The 27,741-nt window shown below is 29.1% G+C and overlaps 1 protein-coding gene across 1 annotated transcript in view; it reads right to left on the reverse strand.

Annotated features, from left to right (window-relative positions):
- LOC122506280 (ADP-ribosylation factor-like protein 3) overlaps nt 1-27,741 on the reverse strand; it is a 128,126-nt gene that overhangs the window by 93,391 nt on the left and 6,994 nt on the right. Inside the window, exon 3 of the mRNA XM_043618374.1 lies at nt 14,996-15,127. Within this exon, the coding sequence (XP_043474309.1) occupies nt 14,996-15,127 (132 nt within the window). The remainder of the gene's footprint in view (nt 1-14,995; nt 15,128-27,741) is intronic.

The raw sequence follows: 27,741 nt of genomic DNA on the forward strand, positions 1-27,741 counted from the left end.
TACGTATCTTTTGAACAGCCCCTCATGGGCTCATTCTGGTTTCGTATTGGAATCAGGTAACGGTCGAATATTGAAGAATATCAAATGTGCAAGAGGGTTATGCAATCAAATAAGTCGATCAGTAGCAATGGAACGTGGTAACAAAGTATTATTAGAAAAAGTATTGCCAATAAGCTCCGAACGCGTCCAAACTTTCTGTAAAAACTTGGAAGAAAAAAACACTAAAAAGAATTACAAACTCTTCGACATAAGATATTTTGGAAAGGAAGTATCCGTGCAAAATGTTTGGAAAGAGAAATTACAATTATCTCCTGAAGCAGTTTATTTTAAACGAATGATTAAAGATAGATGTTTATATTCTTCGAAAAAATTAAAACGTAATCGTTCGAATAACACGTATGCTTTGTTGACAAATGGTAAATTTGTTCAAATTGATCAGTTTATAGTTGATAAATCGCAAGCTAAAGAGTTCACAATTGTATCGGAACTAAAGACTGAAAATGCTTTTCCTAGACAATTAGATGTATTAAAAATAATTAAAGAAAACTCAAATTTATTAACGGTAGTAGACACAAACGAAATTTCACAAATTTGTGTGTATATGGAAGTGCAGGAGAAGAATTATATTTGCCCGGTTCTTAACTTATTTTATATTTAAAAATTGTTTTGAAATTTAAATTTTCGCGCTAAAAAATAGTTTTTAAAACAATTTTAATTTTTTCTTTTTCACTTCACTTTCACTTTAACTTTTTCACTAATTTTCTAATACTAATAATTTTTATTTGACGTATAGTATAATCAACTTCATTTTTATTGACAATACGAAACTGACAATATTCATTAATTTGATAACTAGATTTTATTAAAAATAACAATTTCTTGTGTGAAATAGTTTTGGTGGACTGTTTTTACATTATATATATGAGGAGTTTTATATGAGATTGAGGGGTCAACTCTCGAATTCTTTTCAAATTTCATTTTTCAATAGAGTTTGTATGTCTATTTAATTATACTAAATATTAATTAAAAATATTTAATATTTTTTTAGATATTTGCATTAACAAATTAATGCAACATTTTTTTTAAACTTGAATAACTTTTTTATTTTTGCTTATAGAAAAAAGTTGTCTAAATGTTTTTTGTTTAGAATAGCTCAAATTTTAAAAAAAATTAATTTAAAAAAAAATAATTTTTTCAATAAATTTATTTAAACAATTTTTTTTTAATATTTAAACCCGTTATCGGCTATCAAACAAGCTGAAAAAAAGATAAATATTTCTTACTGTACTACAAAATAACATGCCAAATTTGGCAAACACGTTATTTTTTGTTTTTAAGAAAAAAATTTTCAAAAATCGGAGTGCAGGTAGCGAGACGACTTAGCTGACGCGACAATGGGAAATTTTTGTCTCTTAAGTACTTTTCATCTCCTCCTTATAATGTCTGTATGCCTTAAATGGTTTTTTAATTACCTGAATCTAATGGAGGACTCATCACACATGGAACGTACACCCATTTGTTCTTTATCGTGCCGAGTGTGATGAAACTGATCAACCAAAACACGATTGCATAGTTGTAATTTCCGAAAATACCGACCACAACGCAGTTTCTGTTCACCTTTTTTTACGTAAATAAATTAACCGAATAGTTAAACTTTACAGCTTAGAAAATATTAAAAAAATTTATTATTTTTCCGACGGTGCTGCTTCTCAATATAAAAATAAAAGTAATTTAATTAATTTGGTTCACCACAGTAAAGATTTCTTTGGTATTGTTGCCGAGTGGCATTTTTTTGCAACATCTCATGGAAAAAATGCTTGTGACGGTATTGGTGGAACGGTAAAAAGATCTGTAGCCCGCGAAAGTTTACGAAGACCTACTAGTGACTTTATTTTAAATGCTCATGATTTTTATACAGCAGCAAGTAAAGAAATAAAATCCATTACTTTTGAATTATAATTATTCAATTATTATAAATTTAAATACAATATATACTTTATAGTGGGAAGACAGACTTCTCAAAGGTTTCTCCGTGCGAGGAAGCAGAATTGTCTATTTTATAGACTATTTGTTAGCTGTAGCCGATTTTGTAAAAATCCTTGCGTCCATTTAGAGATATGTATATGGGGCATTCCATTTTAAAACGAACCACCTTATTAACAATTGACATTGTAAGGCAATTTTTAAATAATTATTTCTCCTATTTATTGAAGCAAAATTTTATTTACTATTAGTGATTTTAAAAGAAAATTTTCTCAATTTTATGATGGTAAAAAATTTTTTTAAAAAATAATAGAATTTATGAAAAAAATTAAGTTTGAAAGTTAACCTTTTGAATATCTCAAAACATGTCGCGTCCGATTTTCTTGTAATTTATGTCCTATATATGAATTTAACCCAAATCCTGAAGAAATTCTGAAAGAATGCTAAACTAATTTCAAGCGTTTATCGTACAATTCCTTTTCAAATAACCTTGACTATAAAACAACAAATATCAATTAAAGTTTTTCTGTCTAGAGAACCAAATTAGCTCTACATTCCTAGTAAAGTTTTTAAAAAAAATTTATTTCCTATTTTCAAAATGTAGTTTCTTATATGCGGTTTTTTTTGGATATTTCATTTTATGTTTTATGGAATTTGAAAAGGATTTTTAAAATATATATTGATTTTTTAAATTTAGGAAGTAATTTTTATGTTCATACGAGGGGCAAACAACTAATGAATTATGGTGTACACTTGTGTTAAATTACCTGAATTATCACGAATTACCGTGAATTACCTAGACTTATCCTGAATTATCTGAATTAACCTAAATTATCTGAATTATCCTGATTTATTGTATTAGGTGTACACAAAAATCCTTAGTTGTTTGCCCCTTGTGTTTATAGGTAGTTTTATGAAAATTTTTTTTAGAGATGTGTTAGAATATTAAATTAGATCTAATTTTTTTGTGGAAGAGATTTTTAAAAAATGATGTTTTTAATTTTCAGAATGTAGTTTATAAGGTTAGGGTAGGAACACCAGCTGTAACGTTAAAAAGAAGTCCCTTTTTGAAGAATTTTTTCCTAATAAACCATAAAACTTTTTTAAAAATACTATTTATTACATAAAAGTACATACAAAAGTCTTTAATTTAAGAAGAGAAAAAACAAATTTTATCCAAAACTTTCTGAGATATGAGCCATTGAAGTGACGCCTTCGGAAAGAACATTAATTACGGTGTGTTACATGTCAATAATAGGGACGTCAGATCTGGCCCCGATTAGGGCCATGGTTAAATTTCTACACGGATAAGTTAAAGCACTAACTTTACTTTAAATTCCATTTTCTATTTAATTTAAAAATATTTAACACTAATCTGGGGAAAAATATATAATTGCCAATTCATAAAATTTGTAAACACAGTTAACTAATGCCGATTTGTTAACATAATAAAGAGAACGCTTTTAAAAAGTATCTAATATATCATAAATAACAAATTGAAAAATAGAAGCAGGTATTGGTAAAAAATACTAGAGGTGTTTCTTTAACATAAAATGTATGTTTTATGGTTATTAGTTATTATTTATCTCCTTTGTTTCAAAGTAATTCACTTATATGCTTTCACCAAATATATTTTACTGTATGAGATCATAAACAAAAACTAAATAAACTTTTCTTATTTTAACTCGAATATAATTGATTGAAATCACTTTCAGTGTCACCATGATGATGAAAGAGTGGAAGAAGACTCAGATGAGGAGTGGGATGATAATTGGAGACAATTCATTTATGAAGAGCACAATGCGGACGATATCGATGAAGAGTACGAGTTAGCAGAAGATTCAGAAGAATCGATCTAAGAAAACACAAAAACTGCTAAATTATATAAAAAGCTGGAAGAGGAAAGTTTTTTTCAGACTGTTGGATCATCGATTAATGTTAGTCAAGCAGAAATTGTCATGATGGTTGTAAAATATGCATTGAGATTTTCACTGTCACATGTTGCCGTTACAAACATGTTTATCATGATTAACTCAATGTTTTCGAAACCATTTTTACCTGACACTCGATACCTTGTTGATCAAATGTTTTTTTCTCGTGACATTGCTAATCTCCATTCTGTTTGTACAAAGTGTGGATCATATTTAGGTACATATAAATATACAGACTGTAAAAAAATGTAACATTTGCGGCGAATTGATTAATCTTAAAGATAAAAATTACACTAATTTTTTTGTTACTTACAACATATCCGACGAAATAAAAAATTTGATTAAAGCGAACAACGAATATTATGATGAAGTTGTAAGTAGAAGAGTTCACCAACCAGGTATATATTCTGATATGTACGACGGGAAAGGTTACCGCAAATTTGTAAAAAGTCTCGATCCTTCTGAAAGGAATAGTTACTGCACTATAACTTTCAACAGCGATGGTGCACCAGTATTTGAAAGTTCTACATACTCAATTTGGCCAATTCAAATAGTGATAAATGAAACTTCATTACATATTAGATCCTTGAAAACTGTCCTTTTTGGCCTATGGTTTGGCAAAAATAAGCCTGATATGTGTGTTTTTTTAACTCATTTGTGGAGGAAATAAATAAATTAACAGAAATTGGTATCTCGTGTACAGTTCTAGGAAACAACAGAATTATTAAACCGTATGTCGTATGTTGTTGCGTCGATACTATCGCAAGGGCTCCAATGCAGGGGTTTATTCAATTTAATAGAAGATACGGTTGCAATTGGTGCTTGCACTCAGGGGTTTGGGTTCGTAATATTTGTGGAACTGGAGGTACCTTAAGGTATCCACTTCTAAAAGATGTACCTCCAGAAAGAACATAGGAGAATTCACTAAACTTCATGAGCGATGCAGTTGATACTGGCACTTCTGTTTTCGGAGTAACACGAGTCACACCACTAATAAATTTAAACAAATTCGATATTATCAACGGATTTGTACCAGATGATATGCATTTTATCAGATTGGAAATAGCAAAGCAGTTTTTAAATTACTTCATTGATCGCTCAAGTTCACCACTCAAATCTGTATTTTCTGAAAATGAATTAGATGTAATTGATTGTTTGTTAAATGCATTGCAAGTTCCTAATCAAGTAATGCGCCTTTCACGCCCGATACGAGACAGAAAATTTTGGAAAGCCAAAGAGTCACGTCACTTTCACTTTCACTTTTTAACTCATTTTCTAATACTAATAATTTTTATTTGACGTATAGTATAATCAACTTCATTTTATTGATAATACGAAACTGACAATATTCATTAATTGGATAACTACATTTTATTAAAAATAACAATTTCTTGTGTGAAATAGTTTTGGGGACTGATTATACATTATATGTATATATGTATTAGTGAAAAGACTGCAAAAATCTATTGTTTGGCTATACAGAGTGCGTGAAAGATATCGCTTTGCGTCATGCTGGGCTCTTAGTAACCCACTAATATTTTAATAATTTTCGATTATTAAAATTAATAATTTATAAATGAATGTAGAGTTTTTTAAAATGGTACCGCCATGTAGACATAAACAAATGGAAAAATATGTAATAATATTGTAAATAAGAACAAATTTAAGAAAAAATGCATTTTTAAATCATAGATTAACATGTCCAAGACGCTAATTTTTTTGCTTAGAATAGTTGTTCCCAATTCTTTAATTTAAAGAGATAATCAAAAACGAATATTAAATTTAAATTTAAGCTCATTAAAATCAACGTTTTTAAAAAAATTTGTTTTACGCTTTACCTACTTCTGAAAATTTAAGCTGATTTCTTTAACAAAGCAATTTCTTGCTAAGAAATTCGTAGTAAAATTTGTACGAATATCCATATGGATTTCCGTACGAAGTTTGAAAAAAAAATTATTTGCAATAGGTTTCAAAAGTGACAAATGAATTCCCATGAGTTTTATAAATAACACAGCCACACAAAAAAATAAGAAGTTCTGATCAGGATTTTGACATGACCTCAAAAAACCAATATGGTGGACATGTTTTTGAAAAGTTTATCGGATTCGCTTGAAATTCGTTACTCGGGGGTTTTTGGGGTCGTTGATTACGAATTTGAAGTCTGATTTCCAAAATTCAAAATGGCGGATCCAATATGGCGGACACGTTTTTGAAAAATTTATCAGATTAGCTTAAAACTCGTTACTCGGGGGTTTTTGGGGTCGCTGATTACGAATTTAAAGTCAGATTTCAAAAATTCAAAATGGCGAATCCAATATGGCGGACATGTTTTTGAAAAGTTTATCGGATTCGCTTAAAACTCGTTACTTGGGGGTTTTTGGGGTCGCTGATTACGAATTTGAAGTCTGATTTCAAAAATTCAAAATGGTGCATCTAATAAATATGTTCTTCAAAGGAATTAAGAACTTGAGTGATCCAATTCACCCAGAATTACTCTATATCTTACGTGTGCCTGCATCCAGGGCACCAACGGTGGGCAACGGAGTTTGTCCACTATCCGGCTATGTTGTTGGATGACGACGCCTGAGAGCCTGCTTTCTAACCCTCAACCGCCGATACTGGGGTTCCGAGTCCCTGCATCGTAAAGGAGAGTCCAGAATAGAGTCGAAGTTGGTATGAACGCGCTCGTCCATATGGAATACATAGGACGAGCGCGTTGTATCAGCGCGTTCATACCGACTTCAAATCTATTCTGGACTCTCCTTGACACGTTTTCTACGTTTGTCTGCCATGACGGCATCGAAGCCATTACCCAGTGACTTAGCCGGATAGCGGAAAACTCCGTTGCCCACCGTCACCTCGTGGAGGTGCCCTGGATGCAGGCACACGTAAGATATAGAGTAATTCCTTGTAAATTGAATAACTCAAGTTCTTAATTCCTTAAAAGAACATATTTATTGGATGCACCATTTTGAATTTTCGAAATCAGACTTTAAATTCGTAATCAACGACCCCAAAAACCCCCGAGTAACGAATTTCAAGCGAATCCGATAAACTTTTCAAAAACATGTCCACCATATTGGTTTCTTGAGGTTATGTCAAAATCCTGATCTGATGGGGTTAAATGGACCTCGGATTTGGATTCAGCGACCCAAAAAACATAAAGTCTATATAGTGAGACCCCCAGATCAGAACTTTTTATTTTTTTTTGTGTAGCTGTGTAATTTCTTAAGAAACTGATAAAGAATTTCGTATGAAATTCGAATGAATTATTTTCACCCGGGAAACCAAATACCTGCAATAGTTTTCTATAGAAATGTTTTGGCTGAAACATAATTTTTTTTGCATACAGCTACCCAAAAATTCGTGCAAATTTTGTATAAGAAAATAATTGCGTATGGATCTGTTTAGCTTAGAAAATTAATATAAAACGGATATAATAATATAAAAAATTCAAACATGTCCGCATGTAATTACTATAGAATTTCATACGAAATCAGGTAAAATTATTTTTACCCGAGAAGGATAAGAGATAAAATTAGGAGAGAGTGGTCCTAAGTTGGCCGTGGGCCTAAGTTGGCCACCCTGCGTTTTTCAGATATGGTATACTGGACGAATTTATAATTTTGTGGCATGATATATTGATAGACCATGATATAATTTATGGACCTAATTATAATCTAAGATTCTTCTACGCATTGTGAGACAATAATATTGTTTATGACAAAAAAAATTACATTTTTCTTGTTTTTCTGTTGGCTTTTTAATGAAATTTTTTTTATTAGCGTAATTAGTGCTGTGCAAAATTCAAACCGAACCGAGTTTTTTTTCGGTTTTGGGGCGTCGAAATGTCGAATATTCGACTTTCGAACTGGGCGACTGAAATTTGTTTGAATTTTGTAGTAACTCGAATGTCGAATTTTCGACATTCGAACTAGACGAAAAAATTTGAACAGTTCTGTTCGAATTATTTTGCACAGCTCTAAATGCAATAATTTGAAACTTGTAAAAATCTGCAGTGGTCCTAAGTTGGACACCTATTATTTTGCAAATAAATAAAATAAAACAATCCCACGTAAGAATGTTCCCGGGAATTGGGACGAGAAATTCCCAGGAGTCACTCTCGAAAAATTCCCAGGAAATTCCCGGGAGTAAAAAAAACAAATGAATAAAAAAAAATTTTCGTTTGTTTTTTTCACTCCTGTGAATTTCCTGGGAATTTCTCGAGAGTGACTCCCGGGAATTTCTCGGTCCAATTCCCGGGAACTTTTTCACGGAGGATGCTTTATTTTCTAAACAAGAATAATTAAATAATGCGTATTTATTCTCCTAAATGTATCAAATTTGTCAAATTTCTGCGTAATTGAAAAGAATATGCATTTATTCCTTATACTCAAGCGAAAAAAGTGATGAACAATTTAGGACCGCTAATTTCTGAAATGTCCAAAATGCAACTTTTCATTCTTTATTGTATTAAGAATACAAAAGCCATTCTATAACGTTCTAAATAACATAAAATTATAGGAAAACGATCGCTGAACACAATTGAGGGGCTGGATGCTATAATGTGTTACGCGCCATGTTAAGTGAATGGCGCGTAACACATTATAGCATCCAGCCCCTCAATTATATACTTGCTGACTTTATTAAATTCCATTTTGTTACGATTTTCGACCAATTAGCTTAGACGGCCAACTTAGGACCACTCTCCCCTACTTAATTTTACTTAAACATATAATTTTTCTCTTTCTTTTTTAAAATTTTATCTCAAATGAAGTTTCAACCAAAATTTAATCATCACTTTAAACTTTATTAGTAAAATTTATTAATAAAAAGGCAGAATAGATTAAATTGTATTTCGCGTTATATTTTACTTATTCTTTATATTATTCCTAAAAATGTGAAGGTTTGAACAAATGAAATCAAAGTTATTGAATTTTTGTTCAAAATTCACGAAAAATTCAAAATATTTGAAATTATTTAAACTAAATAAAAGTCTGTTTGGAATTTCATGTAAAGTTCGCCTGAAATTCGTACGAGATTTTATAATTAATTTGCAGCAATAATTAATTATGTTTTTTATAAAAAATTTAATTAAATTAAAAAAATTCTGTTAAAATCTTTTCTTGTAATGTTTTTAACATTACTCGCAAAGAATTTACAACTTTCAATTCATATCACGTAAAGTAAAAAAATAAATGTGCGTCATTTCTCATAAAATTTTCGTGTGCAATTTCGAGCGAATTGCATAGGGTCAAAATAAGTGAAACCGGCCACTTGAAAAATTTTTATCTCCAATTTTCAAGTTATCTATGATTTTTAGTAGTTGTATGAGTACACTTTTTCCTCCTAAAATATTTTTCAAAAAAAAATTTTATTTTTGAAGTAATCAGGTATTGAAGTTTTAGGTCATTTTATTTTCATTTTATTATTACTTTGAAGCAAATAAAGATAATTAAGTAATTTTTTTTTTAAATTAAAGCTTAAAGTCTATACTTTAAAGATGAAATAAAGCGATTGCTAAAAAATGAAAATTTATAATTGTTATTAACAATTCTTTTAAACAATTGCAAATTGAAGAATGTTCTCAATGTTTTTGAAAGATTAAATTACGATATATTGATGCGCAAAACTATAAGGATTCATTTAAAAAAAAGAAAAATGAGTAACCTCCAATATTATAGAAATTGTGCAGATTTTTCTGCCAAAATGCAGGCCACAATCGATTTTTAATCTTAAAAATCCGCTTGAAAGCGTGAAGTTTCTAACAAAACAAAAGAAGATCTTATTTATTCGTTTGCAATTTTATCTTTTTCCAGGAACTTGAGTCAATTTTTGCTTGCATTTTGTCAGCAAAATTTACATAATTTCTATAATATTGGAAGTTACTCATTTTTCTTTTTTTAAATGAATCCTTATAGTTTTGCGCATCAATATATCGTAATTTAATCTTTCAAAAACATTGAGAACATTCTTCAATTTGCAATTGTTTAAAAGAATTGTTAATAACAATTATAAATTTTCATTTTTTAGCAATCGCTTTATTTCATCTTTAAAGTATAGACTTTAAGCTTTAATTTAAAAAAAAATTACTTAATTATCTTTATTTGTTTCAAAGTAATAATAAAATGAAAATAAAATGACCTAAAACTTCAATACCTAATTACTTCAAAAATAAATTTTTTTTTGAAAAATATTTTAGGGGGAAAAAGTGTACTCATATATCTACTAAAAATCATAGATAACTTGAAAATTGGAGATAAAAATTTTTCAAGTGGCCGGTTTCACTTATTTTGACCCAATACCATAACCTTAAGAAATTCACTCGAAATTCGCACGAAATTCTGTTTCAAAACGCCGCACGAATTCATAAAATATTTCGTCTAAACTTCTATTTAATTTCGGTCGAATTTTATATGAATTACTGCTCTAAATTCGGACGAATTATTTTCACCTGGGTTAAATCTTCACGAATTTGATCCTGAGAAACTTTTAGTGATTTAACCTCTTCCGAACTATCTCTAAGATCACTATTCGTAGTCATAGTAGTAATAATACACTTTACACCTTTATATTTATTGTTATTTCACGATAAAAAACTATTCGTGTTAAAAAGTCAAGATTTAAGGACAAGGTAATGTCACCTTGAGTGGACCGCCTAAGCTTTTTTTCTTAAAAATTCTTTATGAAAGCAAATTAATCGAAGGTTTCTATTCCAAGCTTTAGTTTAGATCCCTAGACAAGAGTTTATACCATAATAGCTTTGATTTTTTTACTTGGAAGAAAAAATTGACTTTAAAAAAAGCTAATTTTTAAGAAATGAAAAAAGTGTAACCTTGAGTGGACCACTCCAAAAAAAAATTGCAAAAGTTATTTTAAATTCTTTTATGTATTTAACATTTCTGATATATTAATACAAAATTTATGCTTATGCAGCTTCAGACCATGTGTATGTTGCAATGTTTGCAAGTGAAACCATTTTAAATAATTTTGGCACATATCATATCAATATCACAAAAAAATTAATAAAGAATATAAAACATAGTTTCAAAACAATTTATATCCATAAAAATGATAAACTGACAATAAAAATATAAATAACAGGCAGTCCACTCATGGTTATAAACAGTGGTCCACTCATAATGACATGCAACTTTTTATGGCAGCCACCAAAATTTTTTTTTAGTCAAAATAATCACTTAATTAAACTAAGGCAATCAATTTCAATGTTCAAAGTAGTAGGAAAAAAATAAGTTGCCTTTTAAAACTTAAATTTTACACTACTTTTACACTTCCGAATCACTTCACTCATTGTAAGAGCGAATTCTTTTTTGGTTTGTGTTCTTAAAAATTCGTTACATCAAACGATAATGTATATTATTATCGCGGAACTTAATTTCTTACGGTTTCTAGGTGCGGTGCTGCTATTTGCACTATTTATTTCACGTTTCCGCTGTCAGATAATTTAAAAGCTCAGACGGTCCACTCAAGGTGACATTACCCTATTATGTAGACACTTTTAACTTATGTATTTAACTTTTTTCTTGTAGTCTAATCGCAACTTTACACGAATACAAACTCACGAAGAGCGAAATCAAAACACGTCTGCTCGCTCTGAAGGCTAAAGCCGAACTCTAGATTAAAGTATTCTACAAATAACTGCTATATACTTGGTAACTACCGGAAAAGTCGTCAAATTTATGAAAAATGTTACAAATTGTTTCTAAGTAGTCAAAGTTAGTTTAGGGTAGAATAAAATTAACTTAGATTAATTGCAAAACAATTTTACATCTACAATGACATATATATGCAACATTGCTAGCCAATGTCCACCTTAACCCTTTAACGACCAAATGTGCTGATTTTTAACTTCTGTTTCAAGCTCTTAATATTATAAGAAAAAAATTATTAAAAATTCTGCAATCACAAGTCCACATGTTTTTGGAGTCGCTCTTTCGAAAGACATTGTCAAGATTTCCAAAAAGTGACATTTACCCCTTATTTTTTTCAAAAATACTAAATAAATACAAAAATTTTGAAAGTACTTTTTTTTACAAATCTAATTATAGCTGTGATATTAATTTTTCCAGGTCACCTAAGATATACAAAACGTGTTCCCGATAGTTCTAGTTTAAAAATATGCTTCGCGTTTTAAAATTTTTTGTTTTTTTTAATTCAAAATAGCGCCTGAAAATAATTTTTCTTTCAAAATTTAACACAGAATGGATAAAATTTTTAAAAGTTGTTGAATTCGCTTTAAACTTGTTACTCGGAGGTTTTTAGGGTCTCTTATTACGAATCTGAAGTCAGATTTTCAAAATTCAAAATGGCAGATCCAATATGTCGAAAGACAAAATTAAAACTTCATCGTATTGATACTTGAAAACTTAAAAAGCTTGAAACTTAGTACTTGGGTGTTTTTGGGGTTCAAGATTACGAATCTGAAGTCATATTTTCAAAATTTAAAATGGCTGACCCAATGTAGTGTACATATTGAGATATGGGTGATTTTCACGTAACTGCAATTTCAAGATCAGTTTTAAAAGAAAAAAAATTTTGTTTTTTTAATGTTAAACATCACTTTTCCTTATCATTAGGGCATAATATAGTTGTAATTTGAACGATTTTACTACAGCTATAATTATAAAAAAATTATAACAAATTTTAAAAAATTAGCTGCCACGGAGCTGACCACCCTATCCATTGAATTATACTGCCGTCAACTGGGGCTATTTTATGTACGCGAGGTATTTAATAAATAAAATTATTAAAAAAACTTCTTTGTCAAAAAACCATAAATAAATTAATTAAAATCTTTAAAACGATTAAAACTTCAACCGGAGAGCAACATAACGTCAAAAAGTTAACTTTAATTATTATTTATAAGTTTTTCAAATTAGTTTTAAAACTATTTCTCTCGTTTCTCTTAAAATAACTTGAAAAGTGTATCAGATATTAAATTGTTATTCACTTAACCTTAAAATATTAATTTCAAGTTTTTGAAAAAAATCATATTTAAAACGTTTAAAAAAGGTCTTATTGAAATGATGATTCAAAGTTATTTACATGTGTTTAAATGATAGTTTTATAATTATCATAATGTATTATTATGAAATGTATATTTAAAAAGAAAAGTGTTATTTATTTTCTGAGTAATATAAAATTTGAAGAAAGGTTGTTAATTTTTAATAAATCATGATTTTAGCAAAATCTTAGTGTTTCATTTTACATTTTTTCTAACACACGCACCAAAAGTACACCATTTCCTTTCTGTCAAGCGGGAGAAAAGTGTATGATTCCCTCCCGACTAGTGACGTCACCGGGAATGAAGTATAAATCAAAGTATGACCATTGGTGAATCAGTTACGTAAATTCCACAAGTTACGTTCGTTACGTAACTTACGTAAGTATAGTTTCGTTTAGTTTGCACAGTTCATAATTAAGAAACATCAATGAATTTGTTGTATTGTGTTAATCCGTGATCGTCTTTCTCTTCTCTTTCCGTAATGCTCAAATTTGACTTTTAATATTAATAAATAAATTTATAATTATAATATAATATAAATATATTATCAAATTAATATATTATTAAATATAATCATTTGATTTAATTCTGAAGATCGTAAAAAAATTAAATTATAAATTTATTTATTAATATTAAAAGTGAAATTTGAGCATTACGGAAAGAGAAGAGAAAGACGATCACGGATTAACACAATACAACAAATTCATTGATGTTTCTTAATTATGTAGTTTGCAGTTCGAGGCGTAGCGAGCGCACGAGCTGAAGAAAGGATCAAAAAAATGTTTACGTAACATTATAAAAAGACAAAGTTCGATGCACAAAGTAGCCCCATCCCGGGGTCTATTTTGTGCACAACTTTTAATGACTACAACTCCGACAAAAAATGTATTCCATTGCCTAACTCATAGGAAACCTTCAAAAGGAAGTCCATAACATATGGCAAAAGTTGATTTTCTTTTAATTCTGAATTTGAATAAATCATTGAGTTAAAAAAAGCATTTTGATGCACAAAATAGCCCCAGCAAAAATATTGACAATTTACTATCAGCTTGACATAACCAGAGAATTTCATTTACATAACATTATGAAATTAGCACATAAAACTAATTTCAGAAAAGTATTCACCAATAAGAGCGTTATGATCAACAGTAATACTGTGCTTCTGCTATTTTTTAATTTTTTTTTAAATTGAGCACCAAAAGGAAAGGCGTGTTTTTTTTAATATTAAGGTGTTTTTTAATGGGTCAACGGTTGCCGAAGCACTGAAATATAAAAGAACACAACTATGTATGTCCTCTTTTATAATATGTGTTGTTGTAGCAACTGTTGATCCATGAATTTGCACTTTCTCACTGTACACCACAGGCGCCACGGAGCTGATATTTTATGTGACACCATGGAGCTGTCATTTGACATATAAACTAACCTAACTTCGACAATTCTGCAAAATAATTCTTTTCTTTGGACAGATAATTTGTTTCTAATGTAATCTTCAAAAAAATCGTAATAATTACAACAGAGAGTGTTTAGATTAAAAGAATAGTAATACCACGGCACTGACCACTTTTTTGTGAACTTCACATTTTTACAAAAAAAATTGTTTTTAAGTGTAGAACTTCCAATTTTAGAACCTTTTTTTTACTGATATGTGTTGCCAATGGATCTTATTTTAGATTGTAATTCTCAGATAACATTAAAATGTGCCATAAACACTTAAATTATAAGAGAAAATATCTTATTACAAAATAAAAAAATTTGTGGACAAAACTATTTTACATTTTATAACTTTATAGGGGTAAATGTCACTTTTTGGAAATCTTGACAATGTATTTCTGAAGAGCGACCCCAAAAACATATGGATATGTGATTGCAGAATTTTTAATAATTTTTATCTACTAATATTAAGAGCTTGAAATATAGAAGTTAAAAATCAGCATATTTGGTCGTTAAAGAGTTAACATCCTCGGGCAATATTAATATTTTATTTATTTACAAAAGGATTATTTCTAGATTTAGTAATTCAAATTTTAAATGCTTTAAATTACAGTTTACTTACAAGAACATCGGTATTTTCAAAATAATTCCTCCAATAGGGTCGAATTTTTCGAGCTCCTCCAATATCCCAGACATTTAATTTGAAACCTTCACTTTGTACGCTTTTGATATTAAAACCTTGGGTCGGTGTAATCTAAAAATATACAAATTATTAGATAATAGTGAGTAGCTTATACCCTAACCTAAAAAGTGTTTTATGAACCATAAGTCAGAGAAATTAAGGGAAAAGTCAAATAAATTATAAATCAGTTGTTCAAAGATACCCTGTAAAAAAAAAGTATTGGGAGGTACGGGATTCCGTATTGCAAGTGCCAACCTGCCAATGCGGTATTCGCGAAATACCGCATTGGGTGTCGTGGTGAATACGGAAATCAAGGGGTCCCAATGCGGTGCCAGTTTTAAGCTTTAAAAAAACGAAAATACGTGACAGGAGGAAATAATTAGTCTCAGTGGAGAAATATGCGAGTTAAAGGAATGAGAAAATAATAATAGTGAGTGTAAAAATGAAATTTTAAGAAATAAAGGTAAGTTGAACTGTCAAATATGGGCCCAATGCGGCATAGGCTGATTTCAATGCGCCACAGCAAAAGCAACTTTGACTGGTTTGAATGGCGTGAAATAGGTAAACAAACATTTTCTAACACATTTGTCTCCGTACACAGACACTTTTTACTAAATCTGCCAACGTACAATTGGTAAGCATCTTCTAAATTACAATAATCGAAAATATTGTTTAGATTCATGCAGAAACGTGGTTATAAAATAAAAAATTGGAAAGTAATGTAATGCAAATCATATGTCAGCTGGGCCACTGTGTTCGCTCGATTCGCTCTGCTTGCTTCTGCCCTCTACTGGCGACTTGCACTATGTACCGATTGTGTACCGCATTGAAAGCAGCCTACGCCGCATTGGACTCATATTTGACAGTTCAACTTACCTTTTTTTCTTAAAATTTCATTTTTACACTCACTATTATTATTTTCTCATTCCTTTAACTCGCATATTTCTTCACTGACACTAATTATTTCCTCCTGTCACGTATTTTCGTTTTTTTAAAGCTTAAAACTTGCACCGCATTGGGACCCCTTGATTTCCGTATTCACCACGACACCCAATGCGGTATTTCGCGAATACCGCATTGGCAGGTTGGCACTTGCAATACGGAATCCCGTACCTCCCAATACTTTTTTTTTACAGGGTACTTGAATTTTTAAAATAAATTTTATTAAAAAATAAACACATGAATTATTGAAATTTTCTTAAAATGAATACAAGTTTTAAATAATGTTATTTAAAATTCTGATAAAATTGTAAATTTTAATTAAATTTTTGAAAGATTTGAATTTTAAATAGTATATTACGATACTAGGCCAGAAAGTTGGATTTCCTGACCGGCGTGATATATAAGGCCGAGGCTTTATATATATCACGCTCGCTAGGGTATCCAAATTTCTGGCCGTGTGTCGTATACAATTTTTCTGTATCCCCAGCCGAAAGTACGTTAAATAATTATTGTTTGAATAAAAAAATAGCTCAATAAGTTGCCCGCCCGACTTTTGCAAAGTCGAGGCGAAGCCGAGACTTAGCTGGTCGGGGCGGGCATGAAAAAAAAATTATAAGTAAAAAATAATTGGAAGTAAAATTTAAAAAATAGTAAACAAGAAATTTTATTTTACAAATAAATATTTAATAATTAAAAAATAATAGAAGAAAATAAGAAATTTCATGCATTATTTTGATGACTGTCAGTTGTTTTCAAAACGTGAGCTCTGTAAGTAACGTGTCTGTGTGGTTGCTATGCTAACATGTACGTGTGTTGAAATTCTTGTAACCAATCAGAGCGCTCGTTGGGTTTGTCGAGCCGGCCACAAAAGTCGCTATTCCCGGAGCCAAATCAGACCGGGAAGGCAGTACTTTCGGCAAAGGGATACAGAAAAATAATTTTATTAAAAAATAATAAAAAATTAATTGAGATTTTATGAAATTTTCATAAAAATAATACAATTTGTTGGGGCGGTATCAATTTCCTACAATTCAAATATATATATATATATATATATATATAGGAAAACTGCATAAGTTAAAATGCATAGGAGAAAACTGTATACAAGCCAATTTAAAAAATAAAATCATTAAATTATCTACTTTCGATTCACAGTCATCAAAATGAGCAAATCAAAAAAAGGACAATTTCATTCAAGGCAACCATTTTAATTTTTATATTTCAAATTTTTCATTGGATTTTTATTTTCTTTGGACTTTTTGATCAGGCCAAAAATCCAAAAAATAAGTCCAAAGTGAAACTATTTTATTTTTACTTTTTTGGATTTTTTTGGACTTCTTGTCCGGATACCCTTGTATACAGTTGAAAATTATTTTAATTCTTCATTAAAATTTGTAATTTCTAATAGTGTGCGGTTTTCTCGTGGTTTAAATTTGTACAGTTATTTAATTTAATGATTTAATTTTTTAAATTTTCATGTGTGCAGTTTTTGCATGTGCACTTTTCCTGTATACAGCAAAATTGATAGCTCCCCAATTTGATAATTAAATACTTATTTTAAAACTTATTCAAGTAATTAAATAATTTTATTTAAAATTCTGAAAAAATTAAAAATATTAATTAAATTGTTTAAAGATAATTGAATTTTTGAAATAATTTATTAAAAAATTATTAAATTAATTGAAATTTTATGAAACTGTCTTAAAAATATTACAATTTGTTAAAAAATTTCATTAGAAATTTAAAAAAACCAAGGTTTCAAAGAATTTTTATTTAATAATTTATAAATAATTGAATTGACTTGTACAAAGAGTTACAATTACAATTTTTATTAATTAGTAAATTTTAAAATAATTTAGATTAGGTAATTTTTTTGATAAAAGTCTTGAAAAATTTTATTTAAAATTCTAAAAATTTAAGTTTTTAAAATATTTTAATTCTGTTATTATTAATTGAATTGAAGATGATTGAAAAACAAAGTAAATTTAAGGAATCCAAGGACAATGATAATATAAAAAATTCTAAAGATATTCTATCAGTAAATTATATAATTGATGAATTAAGAAGTTGTAACACTCCGCTTTTAAAGCTCAGAAAACTCTTCAGTATTTTAAAAATTTTTGAACAATGGCGCAATAAATTAAATAATTGTAGCGAATCGTGCAATATATCGAAACTTCTTTGTGGCGAGAAGTATGCAACTTTACCGTATGTAATGGTAGGGTTTAATATATTGGTAGATAAACTAGAAGAAGAAATACAACTGCTACAAGAAAAACCAATTTTTACTCTAGTGCAGAAGCAAATTGTGTTCAATATACTAAATATTAAGTCGAAATATAGAGGATTTTGATTAAGATGAAGATGACAGCATGGATATTGACTCTTTTCATAATGACTTTAAGACACAAAAAATGCAGAAGTCTTAAATCAAAATCATTAGATACAAGAAATTGACTTTTATTTTGATCAAGAAAGAGGTGATAAAAGTACGGACGTATTCGAATGGTGGTTCGGTTGTATATGAAAAAGCTTTTTCACGAAGCTCGCTAATTATTAGAAAACATAGAAATAGACTGTCAAATGAGTCTGCTAAAGAATTAATAATAATGTGCTTCAATCCTTGGGTTTCATGTTTCTTATCATCTCGTATAAAAAATGGAATTTAAGTTGATGTTATTGCTCCATTTTTATGAAGATGATTTCATTTTTATTTTATATTTTCATTTCACTATTATTTATAAAAGATTTCACTACTTTGTTATCATGACCTTTTTGTACAGGTGCTTTTTAGGCTAATTTAGGGTCGCTGAAAACGAATATGACCACGAAAAATTTTTTCAAAGAAGCATTTTTGAGATATTGGTAAAAAAACACATTTTCCAGTTTATTTCTTATTTTTTGCAAGAAATATTGAAAATGATAAAATAGATAGAATTTGTATGGAACGTTATGTTTCTTCATCATGATGTATTATTTATGTGAATATTATTGAAAATTTTTTGTTTATCATTGCTGAAAGTCGAAAAAAGTGATTTTTTACCGTTTTTTTTAAATTTACGCCTATTTATTACTTCTAATAAGTTATATAAAAATGTTTTCTATCTAATTTTATAATTGCATGTCAAAAATAATTTCAAAATATTTTATTATTAATCATTACACAGGCCGACAAGATTTACTTTCCAAGAATCAGATAATACTTTTCCGAAGGTTTTCGACGTGCTGAATCCGAATTCGGCCTTAAAATAGACCCATCACGTCAGGTTTTCGAGATATTTTAACCTAAAAGTGCAAAAAACCTGTTTTTAGTCATATTTGATGTCATGTAACATCAAGAGATAATTTTTTCATTTAAAAAGTCAATATTGCGTCTAAAAGTGCTACTCTTCCCCTTTAATATCCATTTTGAAAATTTAAAAAATCTTTATTTGTCTCTGAGTAATCGTTCATTGAATTTTTTGAGTTTGGCGAATTCTTCGAAAACTAAGTAGAAACACAAAACTTCGATAATAAAGCAGATTTTAACTACAAACATCTAAATTTTAAATAGTTCTGAGGATTTTCGATATAACTGAATACGAATTCGATATTAGATTCACAAAATTCAAAATGGCGTATACAATATGGCAGACGATTTATTTCAAATTGATTGTATTTTCCTCAAATATGCCATTTTGAATTCTGTTAATCTGATATCGAATTTGTATTCAGTTATATCGAAAATCCTTAGAACTATTTAAAATTTAGATGTTTGTAGTTAAAATCTGCTTTATTATCGAAGTTTTGTGTTTTTACTTAGTTTTCGAAGAATTCGCCAAACTCAAAAAATTCAATGAACGATTACTCAGAGACAAATGAAGATTTTTTAAATTTTCAAAATGGATATTAAAGGGGAAGAGTAGCACTTTTAGACGCAATATTGACTTTTTAAATAAAAAACTATCACTTGATGTTACATGACATCAAATATAACTAAAAACAGGTTTTTTGCACTTTTAGGTTAAAATATCTCGAAAAGCTGACGTGATGGGTCTATTTTGAGGCCAGATTCGGATTCAGCACGTCGAAATCCTTCGGAAAAGTATTGTCTGATTCTTGGAAAGTAAATTAAATCAAATTTTGTTGGCCTGTGTTATCAGTCATCATGCCGAAACCTCCTGTTACCTTTATCAAACGAAACAGCTTCATCAATATATTTTCACTATCTTAACATTCTATATACATATAATAAAAGACAAAAGATAGAAAGCAGTTGATAACTGATAATTTAAACTGTTTTATGTATGGTTAGTTTTTCCTTGTTATCTCGTGACATAAGTGTCTTACGAAATACACTCAACTCTCGGATCTTTTGCACTTGGGTCAAATTTTCTCAAAAAAATCAAAGTTGGTCATGGGTCTTTCAATTTTTGTTAAACTTGGTATAAAGGTAGTGTTTTATGACAGAAGATTTTAGGAAAAAAAGATTTTAAAAAATTTTCAAAATTGTGGATTTTACCGGGCATTAAACATTAAAGCACATTTTTTTGGAAAACGAATAACTTTTATCCATTTAGTTAGAATTTGTTAATTTTTTAGGTAATAATAGTTGATTATCTAACAATTTAAAGTGCAATATTAAAGAAAAAAAATCCAAAATTTGCCCGGAAAAAAAGTCAAAAAAAATTTTGATTTCATTTTTTCGGGCATAAGCACCCCTTTGATTTTTTATAACTATAATATTTGGATTCGTTATCGTCTCCAGAATTTTTTGCAAAAAAAATCTCTGGAGACTTTAAAACTAACCAAAATATCGAATTTTTTGTCTCGAGGTGCACAGATATCGATATCGCGTAAACACGCCTGAGATGTGCACCAAACGTTTTTAAGTGTGAATTTTCGCATTCTAATATTTTTGTTTAATTTTTAGTAAAAAAGGAAGGTTTAAAAATCAAGTTTTGCAATTATAAATTTGTTTCGAAACAATTTTGAAACTCAAAATGTGTATGTAATATATAACGGGCAAATTTTCTCAAGTGTACCAATGTCAAAATTGCAAGTTTTTGGATCTGGCTAATATTTTCACAGTATTTAGAACTATGAATGAGTACTTAAAACTACCAAGTAATTATGAAATTTTATGAAAAATAGTAGGGGGGAGGGGGTTGAAGATTTTAGATAAGTATAAACAGTGAGTTTTCTAAAAAATCGTAGCTTTTATATAATAAAGAAAAAAAAATTGCGACCTACATGTTTTTTGTAGTTTTTTTTCTGCTCTTTGAAATAGTGAGAATTTTTTTTTAAATTCAAAATTTAACCCTTTTTTTGAATATTAAAAATTTTTTTGAAATTTTTTTTTTAACTAAACTTTCCGGCTTAATATTTTTTGACATTTTCTAAAGTAAATTTTTTTAATTTTTACATTTTTGATGTAAGAAGAGATGATTTTTTGTTATCTGAATAATTTTTTATTATTTTAATATCAATATCAATATCAAGCGTGATACACGCATACACGAAGAAACTTTTTCTTCGAATATTAAATATATTTGGTTATCTTTATTCTAAAAGTACGTTAGAATGTGAGGATTTTTTGTGCGTTGTGCTAATATAATTTTAACATTAATACGAAAATATGATAAGTTCGTTATATATTAAGCAACCTTCGGTGTACAAAAATTACTATCTGCATTAGAAATAGTCTTATTTTTCTTTAGAAAAGAATAAGATGCCAGTTTTTGTTTGTGAAATTATACGGTAATTCTAAACTTTTTTACACATATAGATAGAATATATAACAGACATTCTAACGTAGCATACCAATTTTGGAAGGACTGCGGGCGGACTTAACCGATTTCGCCCGAGCATCACCGAGTCCATCACCTGACGTCGCGAACTAACCCTAATGTTTTCGAAGTTAAAATTCACACGTATATGAAAGAAAAAAACCTTTTATTAATAAACGTGAATGTCTCCTCATGCCAAATTAAATTCAAGAACTGTTCCTCAATATAACATAATTTTTTTCACAACTTTTACTTATTTACATAATTTGATTAGAAAGTTATTTAAAAAAATGCTCTCTCTCGAAGGTACATATTTTTTCACTCGTTTAATATATAAGGACGATTCAGCTGTGTACTTCTAACGAATCGTGCGATCTTTCGGTTTCCGTGACCAATGTCGTGTCTTTACTTGCGTGTGCGTGTGTGCGTTATTAATATAGGTTAGGTTCTTACGTCGTGTTAAATATATTTATCTACAGTTACAGTGACATACACTAATGCCATCTAACATCAAATTCAAGTATCACTATCGTCTCTATGAGTATCTATAGACAATCAATTTATTGTGTTTCTTTTTAATTTCATGGCTTTCCCAACTTTGCAAAAATTATTATTTTTTTCCTAAAACAACATACTAATTTTCGTTAGTTTCCTTATGAAGAACTGTAAAATATGTACTGAATGAGTGTATTTGATAGTCTCAATACCAATTTCTATAACCTATGTCGTTTTTCCCTTGAATCTAACCTAACATACTAAATGTCTCACCAGTTTTAAGAATTAGTGGTAATAAAAGTTTCTCCGTGTAAGGAGTTGAATATTTTATTTAAACAATCGTTGCAAATAACTGGAATATATTTTTTTTAAAGTAGAATTATATAAACATTTGTTTTAAAAAAGAACTAACACTTTATCTTTATTTTTATAAATATTTATTTGTAAAACGTCAATTTAATCAAAATACTTCATTTTGTAAAATATTTTAATTTTTATTAATTGATTAATTAATTAATTAATAATTTAACAACAAAAAACGTCATTTCTTTCGTTTCACATATTGAAAGTGCACATCATAAGTTTTTTTTCATTAATTTTGAAGACGAATATAGAAAAACCATAAGATTTTTTATAAAAAATGAGTGTGATTACATTTTTGACAAATATTTTACATTCCAAACGAATCTGCAGAATTTTGGAAAAAATATCCGTTGTCATTATCACTTATAACAACTGCACAACAGGTACATTTTTTACAATAAAACACTTTATTAAAAAAGTATACACTAAATGTCGACAACGAAGGTAGTTTTTTTAAGCTTAATCCTCATAGAATTGATATTAAAAATATTTACTTTGTTAAGTATAAAGGTCTATTAATTATTTAAAAAATATCTGGCAGAGAAATATTTACTTTTGGCCTCTAAAAACCAATGTGCCTTTTTTTACTTGTCAAGCTTGCATATAATTTTTAAACATATTGCAGTAAGTTCGTACATAAAAACTAAACATTTTTCTCTTTGGAACCCCATCGCTACAACTAACTGTTTCTGAGATATTCCATTTGTAACAACTCCACACTCTAACAGCCGCACCTAGTTTTCCTTAATGAAAATAAGTTTATAAATATGGAAAAAAATCGCAATCTAAAATTTTGTTAATACAATCCTTCCTCTATGAGGAAGCAATAGGGGTATTTTTTTCTCCATATAGAACAATCCTAACAATAAATAAATAGACTGTACCTCCGAAACAGTCCAACGTAGAAAAAAATTATGCATATGAATTTTGTAGGTTTTTTTAAGCTTTACAACTTTTCTATTACTCCCAATATTGGACCAATATGGGCTGATGCTTGGGATGTAACGGGTTCGCCAAGCATCGGTTGTTAATATTGGTCCAATACACAGTGGGCCAGGATCGTCGAATTTTGGCCAAAAATACAATTTTTCAACTTTCAAATATGCACAAAAGAATTTATCCACAGTATTTAATAGTAAATAAGGAATTTATTGCAAAAAGGATTTGTTAAATAATAAAAAATTGTGTCTTCTAGAACTATTTAAAGTTTAACATTTAAGATAAAATAATAAAATGTTTTTGATTGAAATACTTAATATATTTAGAAATAAATTAATTATTTTTGTATAAGTACTTATTTTTTCTCATCAACAGATATATTAAAGTAAAAAAACCAATAGTTATTTTAAAAAAATAAAATTTATTAAAATGTAGCTCCATTGAAGTTAACAAATAGTGGATTTTTCAATAGAGTGTCGACTTTCAGTTAGTCGAGCTCCTCTGAGCCGCATAATATTTGGAAAAACAAGTTATAGAACGATTACTTAGCATGTCTACTTTAACGCCAATATGTGCCATTTTGCGCCTTTTCATATTTTTTCAACATAACAAGAATATTGCAATAAACATATAAAAATATATATTCAATAAATATATAAAGACAATTTTCAAAATTAATCAATTATGATGAACAGTGGTATTTAACGGTTTTTTGTGTCGCTGATTACGAATCTGATGTCAGATTTTAAAAATTCAAAATAGCGGATCCAATATGGCGGACATAAAAATTTTAAAATCAATAAATTTGAATTAATCATAGGTATCCATTGGTTTTTTGCATAGAGTTATTAGAATAGAGTGCGCGAGTTATACCTTTTACCGTGGGAGTCATTCTTAGGCGATGAGTATAAATTGAAAGCAGGTAAACTTAACATAAAATACCATTTTTCCTGCTAAAAATGTTTTTAAATTTTTTATTCTTTTGTCACGTAAATAAAAGAAAAATATAATTGCCAGCAAGCAAGCAACAGTTTTTTCGATGCATCAGCTGTTTTACTATCGCGCATGCGTTATTAGAGAAAGAAAAAAAGGGGGTCTACTTTTCGTATGGCTGTCTCCGTCAATGCGCCTAAGAAACATTTTGGTCGCTTGCGCACTCTATTCTAATAACTCTATGGTTTTTTGGGTCGCTGCTTACGAATCTGATGTCAGATTTCAAAAAATCAAAATGGCGCTCATAAAATTTTTTTTAATTAATCAATTTTAATGAAACATAGGTATGTAGAGGTTTTTCGGGTTGCTGATTACGAATCTGTTGTCAGATTTTAAAAATGTAAAAATGAGATCTGTGTTTCTGAAATCAGATTTAGATATGAAATAGAGTGTTTACCTGATTATGGAAATAAAAGCAGATTCTCCAATAGGACTACATGCGCACCTGATATACCCACACGATAAAATATATACCTATAAGTAAACATCAGGTGTGAAAAACTAAAAAAAAATTTAAAATCTAAAAAAAATACAAAACGGGATCATTACCTATAACCTCCTCGTGGTAGATCCTGGAAACTACAGTACGTTTTATTTTTGTAGGCTAATAACAAAAATTTTTTTTTATTTTCTGAATTGTATAGACACTAGTTTTGTAATCACCAAACTCAAAATCTCCCAAGACAAAAATTGTATGTCTGCCATATTGGATCCGCCATTTTGAATTTTTGAAATCTGACTTCAGATTCGTAATCAGCGACCCAAGAAATCTTTAGATACTTATGCTTCATTAAAATTGATTCACATAAAAAAAAATTTATGTCCGCCATATTGGATCCGCCATTTTGAATTTTTGAAATCTGACTTCAGATTCGTAATCAGCGAACCCAAAAACTGTAGGTAGCATACTTGTTTTTCGTAAATATCTAGTTTTTTTCAAATAATGATTTTTGGCCAAAAATCGACAATCCTGGCCCACTGTGCAATATTAGCCGAATATTGGCAACCAAGAAAAAAAATTTTTTTAAATAAATTTTTTTAATTAAATAATAATAATAAAAAATTAATGTTTATAACTTGTGTTTAATATATTTATTTGTTTAATTATTTATTTTTAATAATTCATGTAAATAATAATTATAATTTATAATTATTTATTTATAATTATTTATTTATAATTATTATTTATAAATTATAATTATTTAAAAATGCAGCAACTATTAGGAAATAATCGAAATAGCATTCTGCAAAAAATTCTATCATTGAAAAATCAATGATAGGCGAGAGATATTTGCGTCATTAAATAGATTCGCAGATATACTCTGGTCTCGCGACGAATCTCTCGATACTTATATACACTGGAGTCGCCGTGTCAGTTGCGAGAACGGTTACAGCGTCCCTCTTTCGGCAAAGATAAGAATTGTCACGTAAGCTGCGGGTATAATAAGGCCGTCGGTAAAGCGATTTAGCAATTTACGTGACAATTCTTATCTCTGCCGCAAGAGGGACGCTGTAACCGTTCTCGCAACTGACACGGCGACTCCAGTGTATATAAGTATCGAGAGATTCGTCGCGAGACCAGAGTATATCTGCGAATCTATTTAATGACGCGGATATCTCTCGCCTATCATTGATTTTTCAATGATAGAATTTTTTTGCAGAATACTATTTCCTAATAGCTGCTGCATTTTTAAATAATTATAATTTATAAATAATAAATTATTTATTACCGGTAAGAAATTTCTCACTGGGTAGTAATTTTTTTTCTCGAAGAATTAGGAAGTTTTATTTTAGGGAAATGTAAGGTATCGTGGCGTGTAAGGTATGGTGGCGGACTTATAAAATCTGGCATGTAACGTCACATCTGAAACGCCTTATCACTGTGGTCGATGTCTTTTATCGTGTTGACATTTTATATGCAGTAGTATTAATGAGCGGACATGTGCTTTGTACTCTAAGTGATTTTTAATAAAAAAGTAGTGAAAAAAACTAAAAAGTGTTATTGTACAGTGACGGATCATTTTTTTTGCACGAGTTTCAATTGTCTTTGCATTTTTTGAGTACTAATGCCTCTTGTACTCGACCGCAACAATTCAAGAATATGTGACTTGCGATCGAGAAGTTCGTGCTAGTTGCGTTAAAACATTCACCAGTTACTTCACATGTCCAAATTGTAACCATAACTTAAGGGGAGAAACCACATTAGACGTCTGAAAAAATCGATTTTTTCTTTTTTGCATAAATTGTTAGTTAAGGTGTTCAAAAATAGGCTGCAAAAGTTTTAAGAGCAAAATTCGACGTCCTCGCTGGACTAGTGATGAACAGAGCGCGCTTCAGGTTACCGTAAATTAGTAGAATAGGCGTGGCACTTTTGAGACTAAGGAGAGCAGAAAGGGACGAAAAGAGGAATTATTAGACTTACATGCTACTTACGAAACAGATAAAGGGATATGTATAGTGCTGGAATAGCCGATTAAAGTGTAAGCACTTTAAAAAATATTTTTTTGTATAAATATCAATTTTTTGATACTTTTTTCAAATGCGTTTTTCTCAAAACAGGATTTTTGAAATTGCCGTGCAGTGTAGCTCAAAAAGTTATTGAACAATTTTAAAATGTAAAATTGGAAATTGTTCGTTATTAAATTTATTATTAAGTGAACTAAACTTGAAAAAAAAATTTTAGTACCTTTTTTTAAATAAAAAAGTTGCAAAAAATTAGGTAAAAAATCCAAAAAATTTTCAAAGTAGTGTCAATTTTTAAATTTTCAATATTTTCACTTAAAAGTTAGTTCACTTAATAATAAAATATTTGTAAAATGTGAATAAACTTGATTTTTTGCTTTCGGACAAAATTTGTGGGCTCAGGACTGCACAGCAGTCATGATCTCCGGCGGAGAAGCTCTATATGTAATAGCTCCCAATTTGAAAGATTTTTTATATAAACGCTTACAAAAATATAAGTTACAGTTGAATATATGTGAAACATGGTGGAAATGTTTTATTTTATTAAAAAAAATTCGCGAAAAACGGCTAAAAAACAGCGTTCTAATGTGGTTGCCCCCCTTAAGTAAAACTTTTTTTCTATAATTTAAAATAATAAGTTTTTTCTCTATTTGTTATTTTTCATCATTTCTAGTAGTTTTAATAAATGATTTTGACATCTATACATAATATTTAAGTTGAATA

The sequence above is a fragment of the Leptopilina heterotoma genome, unplaced genomic scaffold (genome assembly GCF_015476425.1).
Source record: "Leptopilina heterotoma isolate Lh14 unplaced genomic scaffold, ASM1547642v1 Lhet_402, whole genome shotgun sequence".
NCBI lineage: Eukaryota > Metazoa > Arthropoda > Insecta > Hymenoptera > Figitidae > Leptopilina > Leptopilina heterotoma.